The sequence below is a fragment of the Oreochromis aureus genome, linkage group 16 (genome assembly GCF_013358895.1).
Source record: "Oreochromis aureus strain Israel breed Guangdong linkage group 16, ZZ_aureus, whole genome shotgun sequence".
In the NCBI taxonomy this organism is placed as follows: Eukaryota; Metazoa; Chordata; class Actinopteri; order Cichliformes; family Cichlidae; genus Oreochromis; species Oreochromis aureus.
In genome coordinates, this window is record NC_052957.1 from 26,892,125 (window position 1) to 26,913,789 (window position 21,665).

Consider the following 21,665-nt stretch of genomic DNA (forward strand, 5'->3'; position numbering starts at 1 on the left):
CTGTAGTGCTTTGTTCCTGTAACTCTAGTCTAAGTGACAGATACAAGCAGCCAGATTGGGAAATAAAGAGATTTATAAATGCCTGCAGGCAGGTGGGTTACATGAACTGTGAGGCCAGTGAATCATAAAGGATATTGACATTGCTGGTGGCAACTATTTTAGCAGCTATACTACCTCTCATCATTCAGCCATTTCCCTTATTTAATGCTGGTGACAAGGGGAATAACTGGCTCATGACCCTGGAGAGAAGGGCGTGCACAGCAGCCTGCAGGCCACAGAACATAGTACGTGGCCTCTACCCTGAATGGAAAGCACTGATTAGCAGAAATTAGCATTTGGACCCTAGAGACTCTATGCAGTCTAATACAGTGCACTGAGTTAGACCTTTCCTGCTAGTAAGACACATGTCCAGTGTCCATGCTTATGTAATTATTCATCTGCACCTACAGTAATTTTGATTACTGTATGGGTTTGGATTGGTTTTGGAAGCTTTTCAAAGACCAAAGGAGGGTAACTGACTGATATTTTGCTCAGTAAATGTTTTCTTCTCAATTTAACAACACATAAGCTGTCGTCTCAAGTACTGGTCAAGTCTGCTGAGGCAAAGTTACAGTATGTTGCTTTGGCCATTTATTGGATCATTTTCACAAAAGACTTTTTTGGTTTAGCACAGCACCAAATTATCCACAGGGATCAGTGACGACACAGGATTTTAAAATGCTGTGGCTGTTTATATAAAATAATCCTTGAAGCATTTCTCAGGAGCAGTAGTATCTTGAAAATGCCACTGACTGCTTAATTAGGCAGTTACGGTAAAGCATTATCAAAATTAAAGTTGATTTCAATTATCACAAGACATAAAAACTGCATGGATTAAAAATGGTTGAAAGGTTTGGTTCTAATAGGAATGCACTAATTGCAGTTTTCAAGTAACAAAACTAATGTCGGGTACTTGGATCAATTTCTAGTAATGTTTATAATCTCATGGGACACATCTACTACTGATGATGTGTCCCAAATTTTAATATTATAATTTAGATCAGATTTCTAATCCCTAAACCTAATCAAGGAAGGTAAAAAGAAACTAAAAAATGGCAGAATAGCTTGTGATAAAAGACAGAAACACCCTGTGAATTTGAGGCACACAACGATGTGTCCCGCTGGTAAAGTTTCCAGGCTGCCTTTCCTCATAGTAGCCATCCCCCAAGACTTTCTCCATTTGAAGGAATGCACTATCAGGGATTGTAACATAACAGGACATTGACCTTTTCTCTGTTTTACTTGTGTCCATAATTTTCCTCTTGCCTGCTTTGATTCTTTGCTCATACTGAGGCTGCTAGCTTTAGCCTTAGCTACTTTGCCTTTTTAACTTAAAATGTCCATGTTAAGTTGGGTAGGTTATGATTTAGGTGTCTGATTAGGTTTGCTGTTACAAAGGTTTTCCTGGTGGCCCCTTCTACATTGTCTCTCACAGTGAAGAGCGTCTACACTAACGCTGTGTTAGTGGCCGCGCATGTGTGCATGTTACACATGTGTAGACTGGGTTGTATGCAAGGCTGACTGGTTGCTCACTGGTCCAAGTTGAAAACCCTGGAAACTGCCCAATACTGGTCCCTGGACGGTCAACAGGAGCATCCATCTGTCCATTTGCTTCCGCTTATAGAGTTCAGGGGAGGGGGGCTTAACCGGCTGCCATAGGGTGACAGGTGGGGTACAAACTGGACTGGTCACCAGTCTGTCCCAGGGCTAACACAGAGAGTTAGAGAACCATTCAAATCTACAGACAATCAATAATGACCATGTAACCTAATAACCTCCATATCTCTGGACTGTGTGAGTTCTGTTTTTGACTGTTCTAAGGTCACAAATTGGTATTTTTAATGTTTAGTATCTTCTCTATTTGTCCCTGTAATTGTTAACTAGTCTGTTTTTAACTCAAGATAAACACTTTTTCACCAACTGCATAAAATTCAGTGTATTCAAAAAATAAATTACCACTATAAATAAAAGATTTCACAGTGTTCAAGCACTCTGCTCTACCTTGGTGCAGCTGTAACAAATTGGACTTTTGCCAGTTCTCCCACATGGCATTACAAACAGTTACAGTACCGGTCAGCCAAAGGTGACGTCCTCAGAGCCAAGATTTGCATTGCTGCTGTGTGTTGACAGTGTAAGCAAAGTATAAGTCAGCCCTGTTTGAAAATAGAGGCCTTGTACACTGTGGCTGAAAGCACTTGTTATGACTGATGTGTTTATAGTCCAGGTCCATTATCCCAACTCATGTGCAAGAAGTGTGTTCTTTTGGTTTTACTCCCATAAGCCTATAGCATTAAGCTTATATAGTCACCTTAAATATCCAGGAAGGCAGGTACAGTTTTAAATGGTTTATTCCCAGAAGTGTGGCACAGAGGCTTGCAGGGTAGCCAACGAGTAAGCAGACAGGTAACAGGAACAAACTGGAGACTGGGCAACTTCAAATCAACTGCGCATCGAATTGGACCACTGCTTATCAAGATGCTAGCTGTGCTATGGCCTGCATAGATCTAAGACGATCCTTTCGCTGGAAAACCACACATTCCCAGTGAATCACAGATGTAAGTCACAATGGATTGGATGCCTTTTCTTGGTGGGGGTGGGGTGTCCAAACCATCCTTTGTATTACTAGAGCTTTGCTTGTGTTGATTAGCAGTAGTAGCGACAGGCTCTTGGTGGAACCTTGTAATGACTCTAGTCAGGATACTGGTGAGGTCTGGCACCCAAAAAGGTTTATTGTTTAGTGCATGGCTGTTACAAGAACATCAGCCCCAGTTTCCATTTAAATTGAACTTATCCATAAGCTTTTTGGTGCAAAACACCATTTTGCCATTCTTTGCCTTTATTGCTACTGTAACAGCAACACAGATGCAATCTGTTCACCAAGCCAGCTGGCAATTTATTTGCAGTGTGTACGAACTCAAAAACACTTTTTTCCCCCCACAGAACTTGCTTCACACAAGTGAAATTTTCTCTCCCACCAAATCAAGTTTGCAAATTGCTTCAGTAATTATTCCTTCTTAATCCCTGCTTAATACCATAAGGGAGGAGAAAATATCAGCTGTGCAAAATATCCTGCAGTGTGCTTCCCTCACTGGAGGATGGGCAGCTCACTGTATTTGATGCCTGGAGCCTGTTGAGTGCAATGATGTTGTAATAATTCTCTGCTGTGGGAAAATCTGCTTCCCAGCTGAGCATTCACTGTTGTTTCAAATTATGTTGGCACATTTTTTTCAGCTAGTTGGTCAGAATCTTGCACTTGTTGTAGTTCACAATCATTTTATTTGCCTTGAGTAAGTGGGTGGGTGTTTTTACTGCTCCGCTAGCCCAGCAGTTAAAACCCCCCATACTGACTCCGCTCCAGAGTGACAGTTATGACATGTGATGAGACTGATCTTCAGCCTGAAGCAGACTTTATATTTATATACAGGCACACATATTTAAGAATAATGCCAGGCAAGAATTAGCCTGGAACTCTCCACAAACCCAAATATAGTAAAAGGGGCAACACAAAAACACCACATTAGTACTGATGCCCCAAGGACGGAATCCCTGGGTTGAGATAACCAACTGACCTTGCTATCTCTTCCTGTATTTGGTGCCTCTCTCAACTGTCTCTATCAATTAATCCCCCAAACCTTATATTTACCATGCACAATTTCTACTATTCCTGGTGTCTGTATAGCAAAAACACAGCATGGAGCGAAAATGTGGACATTAATAAAATCAGAAAAGTTACAGAAAAAAACTGAAATAAATTAGTTTCAGGAAATGGTTTAACTTGAACTTACATGTAAGAATTAAGATAAAAGACCTAGTATTGTTCTCATGTCTGTCTTAAAGTAAACTTTATACAAGTAAACTTTGGGCTCGGGTGTCCTAAAACTCATACTTTCCCTGTGATAAACAGTTTGATTACATTCTCACCTCATATGAAAGTTTTACTAACGCCAGCTAACAGAGGCTAACAGAGGCTAACGCCGACTAACCGCAGCTAACAGAGACTAACAGCGGCTAATGCAGGCTAACAGCAGCTAACAGAGAGTAACGGTGGCTAATGCCGACTAACAGCGGCTAAACAGCGGCTAACGGCAGCAAAACCTGAAGTTACCAATAGAAAAATTCAGGATATCTTCAGTTGCTAACTCTCATCTGACAGAAGTGAGCTTCAATGACTCATCAGACTCTTGTCACAAAGAGTGAAAAGTTCCAGAGTAAATAAACATGGACACCTGCTATATTGACAGCTGAGGTAGACGGTTAACTGACAGCCTAAACTCAGTACAGATTTATGGCAGCCAGACTTGTCTGATGCTAAAGTGGCCACTATAGCTAGGATTATGGACCTGAATTGGAAGGGTTAAGAAAACAATTAAATCTAGTGATCAGCACTGTAAATTCAAAGCCAAAGCCAACTAATTTAAAAGGGAGCAAAACACCTACCACTGCCTGATAAAAGTGAAAAAGAAAGAAAGAAAAGAAAATGCCCATGAACCATATACGGCAAAATAAGTGATGTATTATATTTCATAAACTGAATGTTATATTGCTTTTAACAAAAAGCACGACTTAAGGTTGTTTCAGCTTTCTCCTCCAAATCCGAGAAGAATGGTGGGTGGGGGCATTCCACTACTATTCCTTTAAAACAATATTTATCAACATGACTTAAATAGTGCATTACCCCTAAGAAAATAAGAGATGAACATGATATTATTCACATTTCTTTTATTTGTCACTTAACCTTGGAATTGAAAGCATGTTACTGTGATGACAGGCTTTGGCAGAAGTGCAGAAGTGCCTTGAAGGCCACAGAGGTCAGTGCAGCAATGCATTTCATTCATTCAAGGTTCAGCGCAAATTTGTACATGAGACTTAAGACATAACTTCTCTACTTACTTTAAATTCAAATTCAAATTCAAATTCAAATGAGCCTTTTTTCAAGGGAATAAAAGATGTTTGACATTTGTATTTGGTCTGTCATAGTCGGTTTTGATTTCATCCCTTGAAATAAAAAACATCTTCTGAATCTTTTCAGCCATTCGTCCAACCGTCGTCTTAGAATGGGTCAGCCTTTGATCTTGTATGGAAAGTAATTCAACTAATCACATATGAAACACCCCCCCACACACACCTGGGTTTCCATAAAATCTCTTTGTCTCTATATTTTTAAGAAATAGGCTTTTGTCAAGCCCTGCATCTGTCTGTGCATTTAAATGTCTCCCCCTTTTTGAGAAGGACACATGAAATTGCACAACAAAGATGTCACATTTAATCTGGAGGGCATGAAGAAAGTTATGTCACCCTGTGGTTATTTATCCTTAGTACCTGCATCCATTGTGGTAATGGCTTGTTTCCATGTTTTGTGTTCTGTTTTTCTTCAGGGCTCAGCTGATTCCTACACAAGCCGACCATCTGATTCAGATGTGTCCCTGGAGGAGGAGAAGGAGGGCGGCCGGCAGGAGAGGGAGCAGCAGGCCACTGTTCAGCTTGAGAGAGCAAAGGTCAGTTTTACTAGGAGCTGTTTACGGGTAATGGAACACCATAACTGGCTGTATATTGCCTCAAAAGAAACAATTTTGTATCACTGGTTGCCCCACTAACCTGTGTTAATGGCTGTGTAAAGGTTGACATACTGTTTCTAAACTTTTACAATTTTCAACATTGTAAAAGCCTTGTGCCAGCATTCACACCATAAATAAGTTACATGAAACATTAGGCCTTTAACATTAGGAAAACACCTGTGACACTTATTGCTGTATGAGTTTAGGAAATAATGGTGAAAGTAAACAGTTAAGCATTAAAATCACTTAATTTGATCACTTTATTCACTGCGCAGGAGCAGATGATGATAATAATAATAATGTGGTTTTATGGCCTTGGTATAAGGCTTCCCTGCTATCTGCTGTAGATGTGGTGTGATCACTACTGATGCTGTCAGGAGGTCTAAAATAGCTTCTCTTCAGCAGTGCCCACCCCTCACTGCAGGCCATTCGTTCTGCATGTGTGATGCTGGAGCACGATGGGCACACTGGTGCTGTACAAAATGTCACGTTCTGTGATAGATTGTCTTAACCAAATTATTTACTGCTAACATACATCGTTATTGCTACAAAAACTCGTTCCTCCTTTCTGTCTTGCAGACTAAAGCAGTTGCGTTTGCAGTGAGGACCAATGTCAGTTACTGTGGTGCGCTGGATGAGGATGTTCCTGTGGCTGGCACGGCTGTATCTTTTGATGCCAAGGACTTCCTCCACATCAAAGAGGTGCAATTCAGTTGTGGTGTGGCACTGTGGGGGAGGATTCAATTCAGCCTGCACGGTTTAGTTTTTAAGCACAGGAGAAAGTGCTTTTTCAAATAAACAAAGAGTTTCATGTTAGCTATTTTGCTACTCTCTGCGTAACAAATTTTCCCATCATGGAGCTTGTTCTTCCCAGTTTCATCCATTGCTTCCTGCTAGTACCACTCAGATCTATGAAATAGCTGTTAAGAGTTTGAACCCAGGAGCAGGAGCGTAGTTTGCTGTGATTCTATTGTATGTGGGGGCAAAAAACATATCTGAGCTGGTAGTCTGAACAAGGCCTTGGAGTAAATACACTCTCTAACATCTTTACTTTACCTGCACCTTTCCTTTACCACAAAAATCAGATTTGAGTTAAACTCCATTAATATGTCCTGATATGATTGTTTGTGAGGCTTCTCACAACAACTAGTTACAGCAAATCAATACAGCTTTCTGTCTGGACTTCACACAAAACAGCAACCTGTGACTTGAATTCGATCATGAGCCGGATGAGTTGATGTTCTGGTTTTGTACAGTTGGTGTGGTGCAGGGCTCACTAATGTGTCTCATCATAGACACCTGTAAAAGCAGAAATAGCAGTCTGCTTTAAGGTCAGTTTGACCGCTCTTTATTTGTTTGCCCTGAATGAAATCCAGCCAGCCAATAAAAAAAGGATCCTATCTGTACTTTGTATTATTAGTACACTGCGTTCTGAAATATTTGTGTTAGTCTACTGAACACTGTTATTTGTAATTACAGTATGAACAGTGATAAAGGTATCTTTTTGGATAGAGATATTCGTAATGTGGAAGCTGTTTTGCAGTATTTCATACCGATGCAGAGGAAATTCACTTAATTACAATGGATTACTCTTAAACACTAATTTAAATTCTGGGATTTTGTCGCTGAGACTTCTCTCGTTCTGTATTTCAGAAATACAACAATGACTGGTGGATTGGACGCCTGGTGAAAGAGGGCTGTGACATTGGGTTCATTCCCAGCCCACTGAAGCTGGAGAACATCCGCCTTCAACAGGAACAGAAGAGAGGACGCTTCCCTGGGTGAGCAGGGGGAGGAGGGCTGGATGAGTGCGGGAGAGCGAAGGCGTCAGCAGCAGCAACAGATATTGCAGAGAAGAGACATGGATCAAAGGGGATAAAGAGAGTTTGAAGGGTTTGGGATTGTACTGAGGAGCGAGCCACTTAAGGGATGAGTAAATGCTGGCAGATAAGCAGGATGTCAGGTGGATGGAATCCAAGTTGCGCTGTGTGGTCCAGGCTCTCCGAGGTATACCTGGATCAGAGCCACCACAGAATTTTCCATCAGATGGGATGCTGGGCTGTAGTCACCAAGACGATTAATGGTGCTGAGTGCTATTATCCTTTCGCAGTTACCATAAAATACAAAAAAAGGACTTGTCACTGTGAGTCACTTTGCTCTCGTATGTGATTTCTATCACAAAGCCATGTTATCACAATAGTTCAGAAAGAAAAATGATGACATATTTAGGTCGTACATATTTACAGTGAAAGAACAATCAACAAACTGCACGCCAGTTGATGATTAATACAATCGCTTTTGTCTTGTATGTATTTATATCTTTCATCTTTCAGTAGAAGTCTGCCTTACTTTACAGACACATCACTGATTCACCAGTTCTTTGATGTTATTTAAATCCAAGAACATAGTATAATATGCAGTTTATGACTGTAGGAGATTAGTGAGTGAGTTTATTCGTGGGCGGTGGTGTTTGACAGATGAAATCATCCCATTAAATTTCACAGTAACACTGCTCTTTCTATCCGGTGTTATCCATCCAGCAGTAAATCCAGTGGGAATTCCTCCTCCAGTCTGGGAGAGATGGTGTCAGGAACGTTCAAACCAAACCCAAACTCTGCAGGTTTGTTGCACAGATCCAGTTATTTATAATAGCAAATATTACTGTTAGATTCACAAGGGGATGGTCTTGTTTTCTGCTTTGTATTTATATCTGTGTATCAGTAGGAAAATCTTTTTTTAACCTTTTGTAGTAAAATAAGGCTTTAACATGTCTGATAGAAATGTGTGCACTTACTACACATTTCTTTTCTCTTTTAGGAAAGCAGAAGCAGAAAGTGGTGAGTGTGACAGCTTATTTGCTTATTTATGTAATTAAAGGTAAACTGTCAGTTATTAGAAAAAGGCTTTGTGTCCCTTTAAAACAAAAGACCAGATTTATACATTGCGTACATACGTATATGGAAAAAATTCGGGGAAGATAGAAATCCAATTTTAAGAAAGATCCTTGGTCATGGAATCCATAAAGATGTCGGGGTATTGTATCTTGGGGTAATAAAAGAAAATGACTTTCACAAAGATCCAAGACATTCTTACAAAAGTGGAAAAAATTGCTTGACTGCATCTCAAATGAAGAGGACGCTTCCTTGTTACAGACACTGTTCTGTCTGTTCTTTCTTTTGTATAATATTTAAAATAAAGGTTTCGAAAAGTGTCTTGGGAAAAAAAGCCACAGAGTTTGCATTTTATTAGCATATCATTGTTAGAGGGGTTGATACTTAATCACAATTAAGTCCTCAACAAAGTAAATCAGACTGAAATTTGTTGTAACTTTGAACTATTTTGATCCTCTCTTGTTTACATAAAGAATTAATGCTACCATTGAAATTGAATTAATACATTCTTAGCAATTTAATCATATTAATTATAATATGTTAGTTTATCAGTTTCTACCTTCTTCTTCCTTTTCCCCCCTTTTTTTTTCCAGAGCCAAATCACAACAACAGTCACCTTAAGGTGCTTTATATTGTAAGGCAGACCCTACAATAATACATAGAGAGAAAAACCCAACAATCATATGACCCCCTGTGCGCAAGCACTTTGGTGACAGTGGGAAGGGAAAACTCCCTTTTAAGAGGAAGAAACCTCCGGGAGAACCAGGCTCAGGGAGGGGCGGGGCCATCTGTATCTGTTACTAATACACTATCCAGTGCCAATTTTTATTAAACGCATACAGGCCATTTATTTAAACGAACAAGCCACGTGGTAGCACCTTATTAAAATAGTTGCAACTAGGGCTGCTGGATTATGGCAAAAATGATAATCACGATTATTTTCACTGAAATTGAGATCTCGATTATTTGATGATATTTATTTAACAATAACAATGTATTGAATAATGGCTTTAAAGATGTCAAAAAAATAATATAAAATAGTGTGCAAATACTGATAACAGTGCAAATGTTTGCAATATAAAAAATAAATGAAAAATGTATACATCTATGTTTAGTGAACTTCAAAATACTGCATAATACTGGTTCCTTGTGTCTCTGGGAGCTGGTGGGATATTTAGTCGCGTTGTACAGGGTAGCATGAATGGAAGTCTGTGAGGATGAAGCAGGCGTTGTCATGAGTTTTTTCTCTATGTTCCTTCATTGTTTGATCGTATGTCACTTTGTGAGCGGTCTTCAAATGATTGAATAAATTTGTAGTGTTGCTCTGTGGTGCAGCTACGACACTTGATCCACGTCTGACTCCGCGAACCCATAATGTTTCCACACCACTGAAGTCGTTTTACCTCTCTTTTCAACCAACGGCATTCTTTCTTCAGCACCCATTATCCTCTCCTCACCAAATAACTTCTGCTTAGCTTTCCGAGCTTTCCGAGCTTCCCTCGGGTCCTCTTAATTGTTGTGACGCGTGTTCGAAACGCAGAGAGGTGCGCTCGATTTGCCGCACGGAGCAGCGCGAGAGGAGGAGCTAATAATCGGCTCAGTCATTTTTAATGATCGTTGAAAGCCCAGATCGTAATCACGATTAAAATTCGATTAATTGAGCAGCCCTAGTTGCAACATTGTTGCCCTTCATTTCTGCTGCATCAAATTTGACACAACCATCCAGTTAAGGTTGTGAACTTCAGAGCAGCTTTCATCAGTGTTTACTACTACTTAATCTTTAATTCACAGTTTTGACGAGGCAGAAGTCGTTTAAAATCTTTGATTTCAACATCTTTCTCTGGCCTGGTGCTGGCACTGGTTAAAGTATTTCTCCACTTACACTCAGACACACTGGGGAAGTTCTGGGTTGCTTTCAGACTTTAGGAAATAAATGCTAAAAATATTAGAGCTTGACTTTATCTCTGTGTTTCTGGCCCTCCAGGCTGAGCATGTTCCGCCATATGACGTGGTTCCCTCCATGAGGCCAGTTGTCCTGGTGGGACCCTCCCTGAAAGGTTATGAGGTAAGACACACTGCTGCTCCTCCAGCAGACTGACTCAGCCTTTTTTTCCTCCACAAAAGATGAACAAATAAATGAGTCATTTTTATCATGAAGGGTGACTTCACTAGTCCTGATGAAAGAGACCAGTCAGAAGTCCTGTGGTCCAGACGCAGATACTTCATTACCTTATTAGATCCTATTAAAACACTTTGGAAATAACAAGCCTGATAGTGCTGTTCATTCAAATTCACTGTTACTTAGTGAGGACATCCTTAATTTAAGACTGTGACGTGACATTAGTTTTACAGCAGAATACTGTATTGAGTGCTTCCCAGTGTGAGCAAACTTTGAAAGGACAGAAGGGGCTGGAGCATGCTGATGAATTCACAGCTTTTAATTCTGCAATCAGGCTGACATTTCGACAGCAGTGTGTCTTCATCAGTCAGAATGAAAGAAGGCAACCAAGTATTACCTCAGACCATGTCTGCAATCTTTATTGGACAGGAACAGGAATTTAAATCTATTGGATAAAGAATTCAGCAGGGTGAGTTTCCTTAACATGCGTCCATATGGGCCATGCAGACTCATGCCTTACATATATATTACATCATGTTGTAAGTTACTGAATTTCAATCCCAGTTAATTCATTCTGCGATGAGCGTTCTCGGGGATACAGCATCCAAATCCAAACTGCTCGTCGATAATCGGTTGGAACGACAGTGCAAAGCATAAAGGAGGCCAAGGAGGCTGTGGAAGGTGGGAGTGCTGAAGTCAGTTGTCATGGAATCACAGTCCTTGTCTCCCATCCTGGTGTTGCCGTGGTAACAACCTTCTGGTTAAGCTGCATCAGTCTGAAAAAGTGGAGCATCGCTTGAAATTAGAAACACAAAATAATGTGTACCGCGCCTTGAGATACTTTTCATGTCCCAAACCTTTAGTTTATCTGTTAATGCAGTAGCCTACAGGTTTTTTTATGTGTGAGCAATGATATTATTTATTTATTTATTTATTTTGCCAGTGCCGCAGAGTTAACATGTAATCACGTGGTAATTAATAGGTGTCACGTGCAATATTTCAAGGTTGCGTGAAGCTCTGTGCAGTTGTACTGTTGCACAAAAAGATGCACTTTGAAAATTTCTTTAAAAAAGTAAAACTCACTTGGTTTAGCAAGTGATCCATATGCATAGCAGGGGTCTGGGTTTGATTCCGCCCATTTCCTATGTGTCATTGCCCCTCGCTCACAGCCAACTTTCTTGTCTACTATCTACTACTGTCACGTAAAATACAGGCAAAAAATGACCATGCTCATACCTTCATCTCCCCTAACTTGTTTTATTGTAATGCACTGTTTTAATGTCTGTCTAAAGCATCTATTAATGACCTCACATCTCTCCGAAATGCTACTCCAAGGCTTTTAACTCACTCTCATAAATCTTCTCATATCACCCCATTATTAAATGATCTGCAGCGGCCTCTTCCCAGCTTTAGATTTCAGCTTAAAATCTTGTTTTTTTTTCACTTGTGAGGCGAGGCTCTGTGTTGTTGATCTACTTCACCCCTATTCTCCAAACCAGTTTTTAAGGTCCACAGATAAGGATTTTCTTGGCACCCATCTAAAGCGGGACTGTGGATTCCACACCTCAGCTCCAAAACTATGGAACAGCTTACACAGTTACACAAGTGTGACCTCTTGTCATGGTATATGTACACTTTGTAGTCTTTTGGGGAGAGCTGATTTTTCTACAACTAATATCTTCAAAAGTGGCAATGTAGATGGATAAAGAGCACTACGGTTTCTTTTTCCTCAACTGTCCCTTTAAGTAAATTTAAACAAGAACCTCAAATGTGAGTAGAGCATTTATGTATTTTGACATTTTAATAGCAGTATTTTTCCTTACAACTGCTTCGTGTTGCAGCCCCAAGGGCATGAAGCCCCTGTCAACCCAATGTAAGTGTCAGTGTACTTTGACCAATTTAGAGCGACAACTGGCGCAATCGAATAGTCGCCTTTGCCTGATTTTATTCACAAATCCATGTATTTCTTTTCTGAGTCAAAGACCTTGGGAAGTGTACGTGTATGTCTTTGAGAGTAACTTTCTGAAGTTAAACTTCTGTTTCAGTTCAAGGCCACAGAGCTGCAATCATGTTCACCAGCCAAGGCTATATATTCAAAGCTACACCGAGGGATTGCCCCAAATTTATCACCTGTGCACTCGTCTTTGCGACATCGCTCGCTGAAGCTTTTGATCGCTTTATTTAATGTGACCCACGTTCATCAGCCAGGAGGGAAAAAAAACTTTTCACAGGGTAGACTATAGCTTGGTCAAGTGTGTAATGTAAAAATGTGGCTTAGCCAGAGACTGACGGTGGACCATCAGAATGAATAATGGGGGGGCTAGCTTCTTTTACTGCCTGCTCTGCTCCATAGCTGCATAAAATTGCTCATGTTATGAGCCTCTATAGCCACCTTTTGCTTGCTTGGTACTGCCATCGGGTGTGCTGTGTGGGTAGTGGATAATTTTGCAGACCCAAAGGCAGACAAGTGGATGCTGAAGTTAAACTCAAAGCGAGCCTTTTAATGCTGAAGTTCAGAGATTAACAACTGGTTAGCAAATGGTAAATGGTCTGATTCTTATATAGCACTTTTCTACTCTGCTTGATCACTCAAAGTGCTTTAAATAGCAGTGCAGGGTAGTCATAGGACAAGGAAAACAATGCTAGAGAACACAGAACTATGCAGACAATGTAAAATAGGACAAGAGGAGACTGACATAATATATAGACAAGAAGTGATGCATGAACAGGAAACAGGTGCAGCTCTAAACACAGCTGAAGACAATAGCATACAAGATGCAGAGGACAACCATTACCAAAATAAAACAGGAAGTGGGACACAACAGAACAGGGTAATAGAATTTACTTGGCACAGAGGAAGACGAGAAGACAAGACAGGCGAACACAGAAAGGTGCTTTATATTGTATGGCAAAAACCCTACAATAATACAGAGAAAACTCCAACAATCAAACAACGCCCCCTATCTACAAGCACTTGGTGTCTGTGGGAAAGGAAGGAAAAAACCCCTTTTAACAGGAAGAAACCTCCCGGAGAACTAGGCTCAGGGAGGGGCGGCCATCTGGGGTGACCGGGAATGAATCCAATGCCGAGGAAAGCCAGATCTGCGAGACCCAAAAGTCAAATTAAATATATACAAAGCAATGTGGTAATAAAGAATATGACTTACACCCGATATTACAAATATGTAATATCTGCATGTTTCCTTTTGGAAATATGTTTCCAAAAGGAAACATGAAAAAACCCTCAAAATGATGGTGCAAGACTCAGGGACTGTAACAGTAACAAGCTTGACACTCTTTCTTATTTCCCCTGCCTTTAATTCACTCGTGTTTTAATCTATTCTTCTCTTCTTCCTCTTTTTCCCATGTCCATGTTGTTTGCGCCGCCTTCTCCGCTCCCCAGGTCACCGACATGATGCAGAAAGCGCTGTTTGACTTCCTGAAGCACAGGTTCGATGGGAGGTGAGCAGTGAAAGCGAAGCAGAGTTTATCATATAATGCATCGAGGTGCTGGCCGTGCTCTGTGTGACGCGTACAGTTTTTGTTCCAGGATATCCATCACGAGGGTAACAGCTGACATATCGTTGGCCAAGAGGTCAGTACTAAACAACCCCAGTAAGAGGGCCATCATTGAGAGATCCAACACCCGCTCCAGCCTTGGTAAAGCTACAGGAAACTCACTCAATGATGCGCATGTCTTAAGGTGATGTGGAGCGTAAATATGTTGCATATTGTTTCTTGTTCATATTTGCTCTGCCGTACATTCTTTACTTTTCGCAGCTGAGGTCCAGAGTGAAATAGAGAGGATCTTTGAGCTGGCCAGGTCTTTACAGCTGGTGGTTTTGGATGCTGACACCATTAACCACCCAGCGCAGCTCATCAAGACTTCATTAGCACCCATTATCGTCCATGTTAAGGTGTCCTCGCCTAAGGTGAGATTAAAAGCTTAAATTACTTAATTACATTAGCTTAACAGGATACTATATATTATGTTAAAATTGTGGTTTTTTTTAAACTGATATTATTTAGAAACAATGACAAAAATCAGTACTGTGTTGTACTTGACAGCTACTAACATGCCAAGTGTCAGTGTAAGTTGTGAAATACCAAGAAACCCTTGCAGGCAGTGAGAGAATGTCATAGGCTTGACTGTAATGTGAGTTTGGAGCAGTGACAGGCGTGCCATTGCTTGTGTTGGCTGGATTTTCTAGAAAAGTATCTCTTGTCATAAACCTACATGTAACAGAGTCCAATTTCAATGGCAGTAGATGGTGCAGAAAAAGGGCCTTTTACGACTAGTCTTCTAGTTTCTTAATTTTTATGCTGTTTTTGTGTCACCCACAGGTCTTGCAGCGGCTGATCAAATCAAGAGGGAAGTCTCAAAGCAAACATTTGAATGTGCAGCTTGTTGCAGCAGAGAAACTAGCACAGTGTCCTTCTGTGAGTAATCATCACCCCCTTTTTTTAATTAAGGGAAGCAACAGCTTCTAAGTTAGGTTTCATGATGTAATCACAAGTGGGGAAAGATGGTGAAAAGAAATCCAAATGCAGCAGCAGTTACACCTTCCTCTCTTCTTTTCCCACCTTAGGAGATGTTTGATATTATTTTGGATGAGAACCAGCTTGAAGATGCTTGTGAACACCTGGCAGAGTACCTGGAGGCGTACTGGCGTGCGACGCACACTTCACTTTCCATGCCGCTCAACCCCCTCCTGGGACGCAATCTGGGCTCCACTGCTCTCTCCCCGTATCCTGCTGCCATTCAGGTGAATTTATGAAGTTAAAGAACAAAAAACTGTCCGGGGTTTCTTTTCTTCTCTTGTTGTTTTACTAAATCCCAGATTTCACTCATGTATGACTTCGATTTACCAACCTGCTGGATAGAAGAAAATTTGGATCATTTCAGTGTGTGAATACTCAGCTTTTGATAATGCACTATGCCCTAAAGCCATAGCTGAGGTGCATGGTATTAGCAGTAAAATGTTCTAGCAACAAGATGAAAGCCACACTAAAATCTTTCGAGAAACAAAGGCCCTCCTGCTGTCTTTAAAGTAAAAAGCTTGCAGCTCCTTTACTGATGTAGAGCAGAAGCCTTGGATGCTTAGAGTTAGTTATAATGGTTTGTGGTCACATTTTCAATGCTGGAAAAATATCCACAGCAGGGTTTAGTGGACAACAGATGACTCTAGTATCTACTGAAATCCTCAGTACAGCCCAGGCACCTAAAGGTTAGGTAGGGTATAGTGAAATAAAGTAAATATAATTTTTGGTACCTACTAACAACATGGTTTAACAGTGAAATGGGCTGTAACACTATTTTAAAAACTTTTTATATTTTTATCTATTGTAATTGTAACTTCCTCAATACTGTAAGTAGGAACTATAGAACTTTTAATAACTAATGCTGTAAAAGAAAAAGTGCATGTGAAACATCACACTTGTGTTTAAGACAAACTGACCTCCTAGGTGTACGTATTTTTCAGAGTACTTGGCAGGTAGTTTGTTTTTGTTCCAAGAATCGGCTTCATTCTTCTGTGTAATATAATCCAAGGCTATGGGATCAGGGCTCTGTGGGGGTCAGAACTCCTTGTTCTTATTGTCTGATGATAATTCTTTGAATTTAGCTGTATGTTGGCACTGATTTTGGAGCTGATGAGATGACTCACTGATGGCACTGAAATACAGATACGAATCTTATCTTAGACCCACTTTATTAGCAGATATGATGCCCATAAACTTGCAAAGAACCTCTACCAGAGCCTTTACCTTGCCTGTAGACTTTCATCTCTGCAGTACTCTCTAGTCTTTAGGCAATCTGCTTCAAGTTGGAGCCAAATACTTTAAACTTTGATTCATGACTCCAGAGCATCTGGCATGTTTTTTACACAGATTCTAGTGCTTTTTGAATGTAGGTGAGTCATTTGGCTTTGTTTCCACATCAGAGAAACAGTTTTTGGCTCTCAGTCTTCCAGTAAAAAAACACTTCAGACCAGACTATAGATGGGTATACCAGGGTCCCACCGGTTTCTGACAGTTTTGCTCTTATGGTATTCCACATTATGAGATTTTAAAGAGAAGTTTTCTTAATTTGTCCTTTGTCTGCTGCTTTCGGCTAACCACTGTGTTGCTGGTACTCAATCTTGATTTTTGCAAGAAAAAATGTATTTGAAAACATCTGTTTGCTTGAAAAGTACCGCTTTTTTAATTGATTATTTGAACAAAAGCACTATTTCCATAAACATCTACAATAATGTATTGATACATGCTCAATCATCTAGGTAAGCAAATCCCAAAAGGTTGATTCTGTTCATCTGGACGTGGCGTTTTCAGTGGGAGAAACATTTCGTCACTCATCCAAGTGACTTCTTTAGTCTCAGCTGACTGCAGGTTTCCCCAGCCTTTTAAACTGTACATTTGCACAAAAAATGGAACCTAGACACTTAAAGAACAATAGGCTGTGAGCAATGTTCCATCTAAGCTGCGCGCGTGCGCAATTGCGCACTGATGGCACGGTCTCTGCGCAGAAAAAATCTGCGTTGTGCACAAAAAAAAAAAATCTAACCTGAATTGAAATTAAAGTAAATACGTTAACAATTCTGTTTTGCAGTGTTAGTCAGTAAGCGACTGGCTGCTCCAGTATGGGATTAGAACGATGCCGCCTTATCCCATAGTCCAGCCAATCACGTGATTCACATTCGTATATACTGTACGCAGCTAATCAACGTCGTTGACAGGCTATGACAGCGTCCTTATGTGCCGACACCGGTGTTTTAGTTAGCAAAGCGGCGTGGCTGACGTGGAGTGAAGCCACATTAATGACAACGTGTACAACCATTGGAGATGTGAGCAGGACAGACGGAACAATTGGCGGAAAACGTGTGGACTTTATAACAGTTTTTAAATTGTGTTGATAGGCCACGTAAAACCGGAGTTATGATAAAAAATATATGCAGTGTTTGTTTTTCTTCCTGAATACTATCGTTGTTTATATTTACTGCGGGAAGAAACGGTGAAAACGGCGTTTTATAAGGAAAACGCTCGAAAGCACTCTCCGCCTGTGAGCAAAAACAAAACCAAAACACCCCCCACCCTTTCCTATTGGTCGAAAAATGTACCATGTTGACCAATCAAAACATGGCATCTAGTTGTTAAGAAACGGGAGGAAGTTTTAGGAGTGACGGCGGTTTTGAGATGTGAGAGATTTGCGACGTTTAGCGCAAATCTTGTATAGTTGGTGTGTAGTTAGTGTGTAGTGTAGTCAATAGTTTTGTTGAGTGTGTCAGAACAATGAGGCAGCTGCTGAATGTTACAGGTGTTACAGGAGTGATACATCTCCTGTTGCCAGGCCTGCAGGCATCAGGCTGTTGTTCTCCTTTATCTCATATTGGACAGAAATTATTTTTTGGAGTGACACAAATAATTTGTGTGGCATCAGATTTGATGCAGAACAGCTGATTGTTCTGTAAATAGTTTGAAATGTTTGTTTAAAAAACGCCTTGGCTGCATTTTTAGGTAAACAGCTGCAAAAAACTTTGGTGTTTGCAAAACTCAGTAACTTTTTTGAAGAAGTAACTATATAATTAATTAATTGCATTGGTCATTATATACTGTATTTTGCAGACAGAGAGTTACAGGACTCTCTCGCAGACCACAGACTCATACTCATAATACAAGTCAGAGCTTTATAAAATAAATAAATAAATAAAGTTGTGTTTTCAAAATTGGAGTTCAAGTTATTTTTACTTCCAATAGTGTTAACATGCTACACAGGTCATGAACAAGATTTTTTTAAATTTTCATTGTAAGTGGGCTAAAGCAGTTAATTAAAAGTAGTCTAACATAAATGTAAATGCTGTAATTTGATTATTTTAATAAATCATGTAACTTGGATGGATTTGATGCTGGCGTGACAGTGCCACGTCCAACAGTTCAGTTCAGTTCAATTTTATTTATACACGTCCAATGTCGCTTTTATATTGCACACAGTGGTCCAAGGGATCGCTATGAGCAAGCACTTTGGCGACAGTGGGAAGAAAAAAACCCTTTTAACAGGAAGAAACCTTTGTGTGTTCAGGGAGGGGCGGGGCCATCTCAGACACATGAGAGAAGGAAAATTAGAGAGACAGAGATTAATAACAGATATGATTCTGAGAACATTGGCTACGTGAGGTCAGACCCATATCCGATCGCTCACAGTGGTCCAAATCATTAATATGCAAATTCTCATGACCATTGATCAAGAGGAAGAAGTCACTTGGATGAATGATGAAACGTTTGCCCCATTGAAAATGCTAGATCCAGATGAACAGAATCAACCTTTTGGTATCTACAATAATATATTTCATGGGGACACCAATGAAGAAGACTCAAAATAACCATGAGCAACAAACAATTTTATTTGTTATGATTTTATTTTTTTTATTTACTCGCTTACACTCTGTCTGGCTCCATTCAGATTAGCTAGTTGTTGTTTGTAGCATTCCAAATCCGTTCCCAACAGGGAAGTTGCAAAGTGCCCTCTGGTGGACAAACTATAAAATGTCAGCACTAATTATTGAAGCGTTGAAGGGTGTTTCTCCCATCTTTACTTCTTGGATTTTTCATTTATTGGCCATTATAAAAGTAGAACCAATAAATCGTCAAATATCTGATATGGGCCGATAATACCAGCCCACTGATAAATCTGTTGGACTCTAATGCAAACATATTAAAAATGTGTGGTTATGTTTATTTTGTTTAAGTGTTAAAAAAGCAAAACGCAGTTTGAAATCAGCACTACTTCTCTCAAACAGGCCCAAAGAAACCGGAACAGCAACCACACGACGACAGACCATTCACCTGTTGAACGTCGCAGCCTAATGCCTGCCGATGAGAACTGCCATAACGAGCGGGCACGGAAGAATCGCAACCGTCTCTCCTCAGGCTCACAGCACAGCAGGGACCACTCTCCTCTGGTGGAGGAGGACTACCAGGACCCCTACCAGGACTCTTATAAGCCTCACCGTAACCGAGGATCCCCGGGAGGCTATAGCCAGGACTCCAGGCACCGGCTCTGAGCTGTGGCCTGCTGTTAACAAAGTATAGGCCTGTGTCTCTTTAAGCAACCACCGTGAACACAAGGGGAAAGTTTGCTATTACATGATAAATCTCTTACATTCACGTGGACTGAAACCACCTTTTATTTTGTGTAGTACCTCATATCTACTTTGGCCTTGGCTCCTGACGAATGGGCATTTGGACCCAAAAATAAGAATCCTGCTCTTGCTTTGATGTGAACAAGGGACTGGATATGAAAGTAGCACAAGGTCAGAAAAGTTATATTTAAGAGGGAAAGTTGGACCTGTTTTGAATATGTCCCCAGTATGACATGTGGGTGAAGTACACTAGGCCCTTCTGGACCATTCCCGCTGTCTCAGCTGTTACTGTAGCATGCAGGTAAGACTGTAATTACAGGGACCACCTGACTCAGGCCAGTGCCACACAGCATCCAGCGGTGATGATCAGTGCAGAACTTGTTTGCACGGGTTCAGGAGCTGGTAGAAGGAGAGTTTAATGCATCTTTAATACTCGAGTTTGTGTGCCGCTGTCCTCGATGTGTGTGATAAGTCCTGTAAAGCTTGCTCCCGAATCCTGAATTTTACAACTATTGTTTTAAAGTGACATGAATGGCTAATTCAGGGTTCATGCAGTAGCTTCCTGTTCCCTTTCTTTTTAAACGCTGTTTTTGTCATAAATCATATGACGGAAAAGGAGAAAACTCATGCAGATACTAATACATTTCAAAGCTCCACAACCTCAGGAATGAGAGGTCATTTAGACCTAGAAGTGTAGCGTTTATGTTCTCACCCCTGATGGGAGTGTGATTCTGAGAGTTATGTTATGTTATTTTTGTGATTTTATGATTTCGTTTCTTGAAAAAAAGCGGTTTTTCCAGCACAGAAGTCTTTAAAATGGTCACAACAGTGCATTTCTCACATGCCATGCGTTTATCAACTGCTGTTGTCTGTCATGGGTTTTGTAAGACATGGATTAAGCAAGACTTTTGGGTTTTTGTGAGTGACTTATATTGAGGGCTTCCATATATAATACACTGAAAAATAATCAAAGGAAAGAAATTTTAATTTGTGTAAAGTTCAGTTTCCAGAACAATAAATTACATTCCATTTATGTCATTTATATTAGAGCCTTGCATACACCCACCAAACAGTAGACAAAAAATATATTAGTAAAAGGTTTTATAAAGTAAAGTAATACTAAACACTTTCCTTTAGTAGCAATTTAACATGCACCTCTTCCATATTGTCATTTACAGCTTTTCTGTGTATTCTCCTTGAGTTTTATTAAAGACTACTGATAAGTAAGAAGCTGTCTAAAAGCACTTGGGCAGGACTGCACTGCCTTTGTTAATAGTGTCATTTACATGCTACTTTTATGGAAATGTTGAGCAGCCAGTTCTCCCCCATTTTTCAATTTATATGTACGCTACCAGCTAATATGGGATTAAATAGCATTACCTTTTAACATGACATATCCTTGTATATTGTAATTTAATATTTCGATATTGAAAAGTTCCGTTTTATTTCAGGTCATAGACCAGAGATCTCATCGTGCTGTGATTCTGGAGAAGGAAGTCTGACGAGCAGGCTTCCATTCTTATTTTCCTTACACAGTAGCTTTTATTGTTGTAGTTTCGAAACAGTGGAGCATAAGCAGCGATTTAAAAGATTTGAATACTGCCTGTGAGAGAATGATGCATTGATTAGAAGTTGTGTGCACTGTCATTTTACAACTGTAATGAAATAAACTGCTCTTATGCTGTTGTATGGATACCAGTGGGGGTTTTTTTTGTTGTTTTTTTTTGTTTTTTGTTGTTTTTTGCTTATAGAAATATTCATAAAAATAATTTACCTGTTACTGTATTTAATAATTATTAAACCTTTTGTGGATTAAGTTTGCATATAATATAATATAATATAATATAATATAATATAATATAATATAATATAATATAATATAATAAATGCTTTTCTTTCCGTATAGCGCTCCATAAGATACTAGACA

The 21,665-nt window shown here is 40.0% G+C and overlaps 1 protein-coding gene across 3 annotated transcripts in view; it reads left to right on the top strand.

Annotated features, from left to right (window-relative positions):
- cacnb4a (calcium channel, voltage-dependent, beta 4a subunit) overlaps positions 1-21,433 on the top strand; it is a 36,913-nt gene extending 15,480 nt beyond the window's left edge. For 2 of the 3 annotated variants that reach the window (XM_031732907.2, XM_031732909.2), the window contains 12 exons: positions 5,415-5,534; positions 6,174-6,296; positions 7,248-7,375; positions 8,135-8,214; positions 8,412-8,431; positions 10,470-10,550; positions 14,008-14,066; positions 14,155-14,264; positions 14,385-14,536; positions 14,949-15,044; positions 15,194-15,370; positions 19,397-21,433. In XM_031732907.2, the coding sequence (XP_031588767.1) occupies positions 5,415-5,534; positions 6,174-6,296; positions 7,248-7,375; positions 8,135-8,214; positions 8,412-8,431; positions 10,470-10,550; positions 14,008-14,066; positions 14,155-14,264; positions 14,385-14,536; positions 14,949-15,044; positions 15,194-15,370; positions 19,397-19,660 (1,410 nt within the window). In that variant the 3' untranslated portion in view covers positions 19,661-21,433. The remainder of the gene's footprint in view (positions 1-5,414; positions 5,535-6,173; positions 6,297-7,247; positions 7,376-8,134; positions 8,215-8,411; positions 8,432-10,469; positions 10,551-14,007; positions 14,067-14,154; positions 14,265-14,384; positions 14,537-14,948; positions 15,045-15,193; positions 15,371-19,396) is intronic. The other variant, XM_031732908.2, reaches the window with a different exon arrangement.
- Positions 21,434-21,665: the final 232 nt, after the last annotated feature.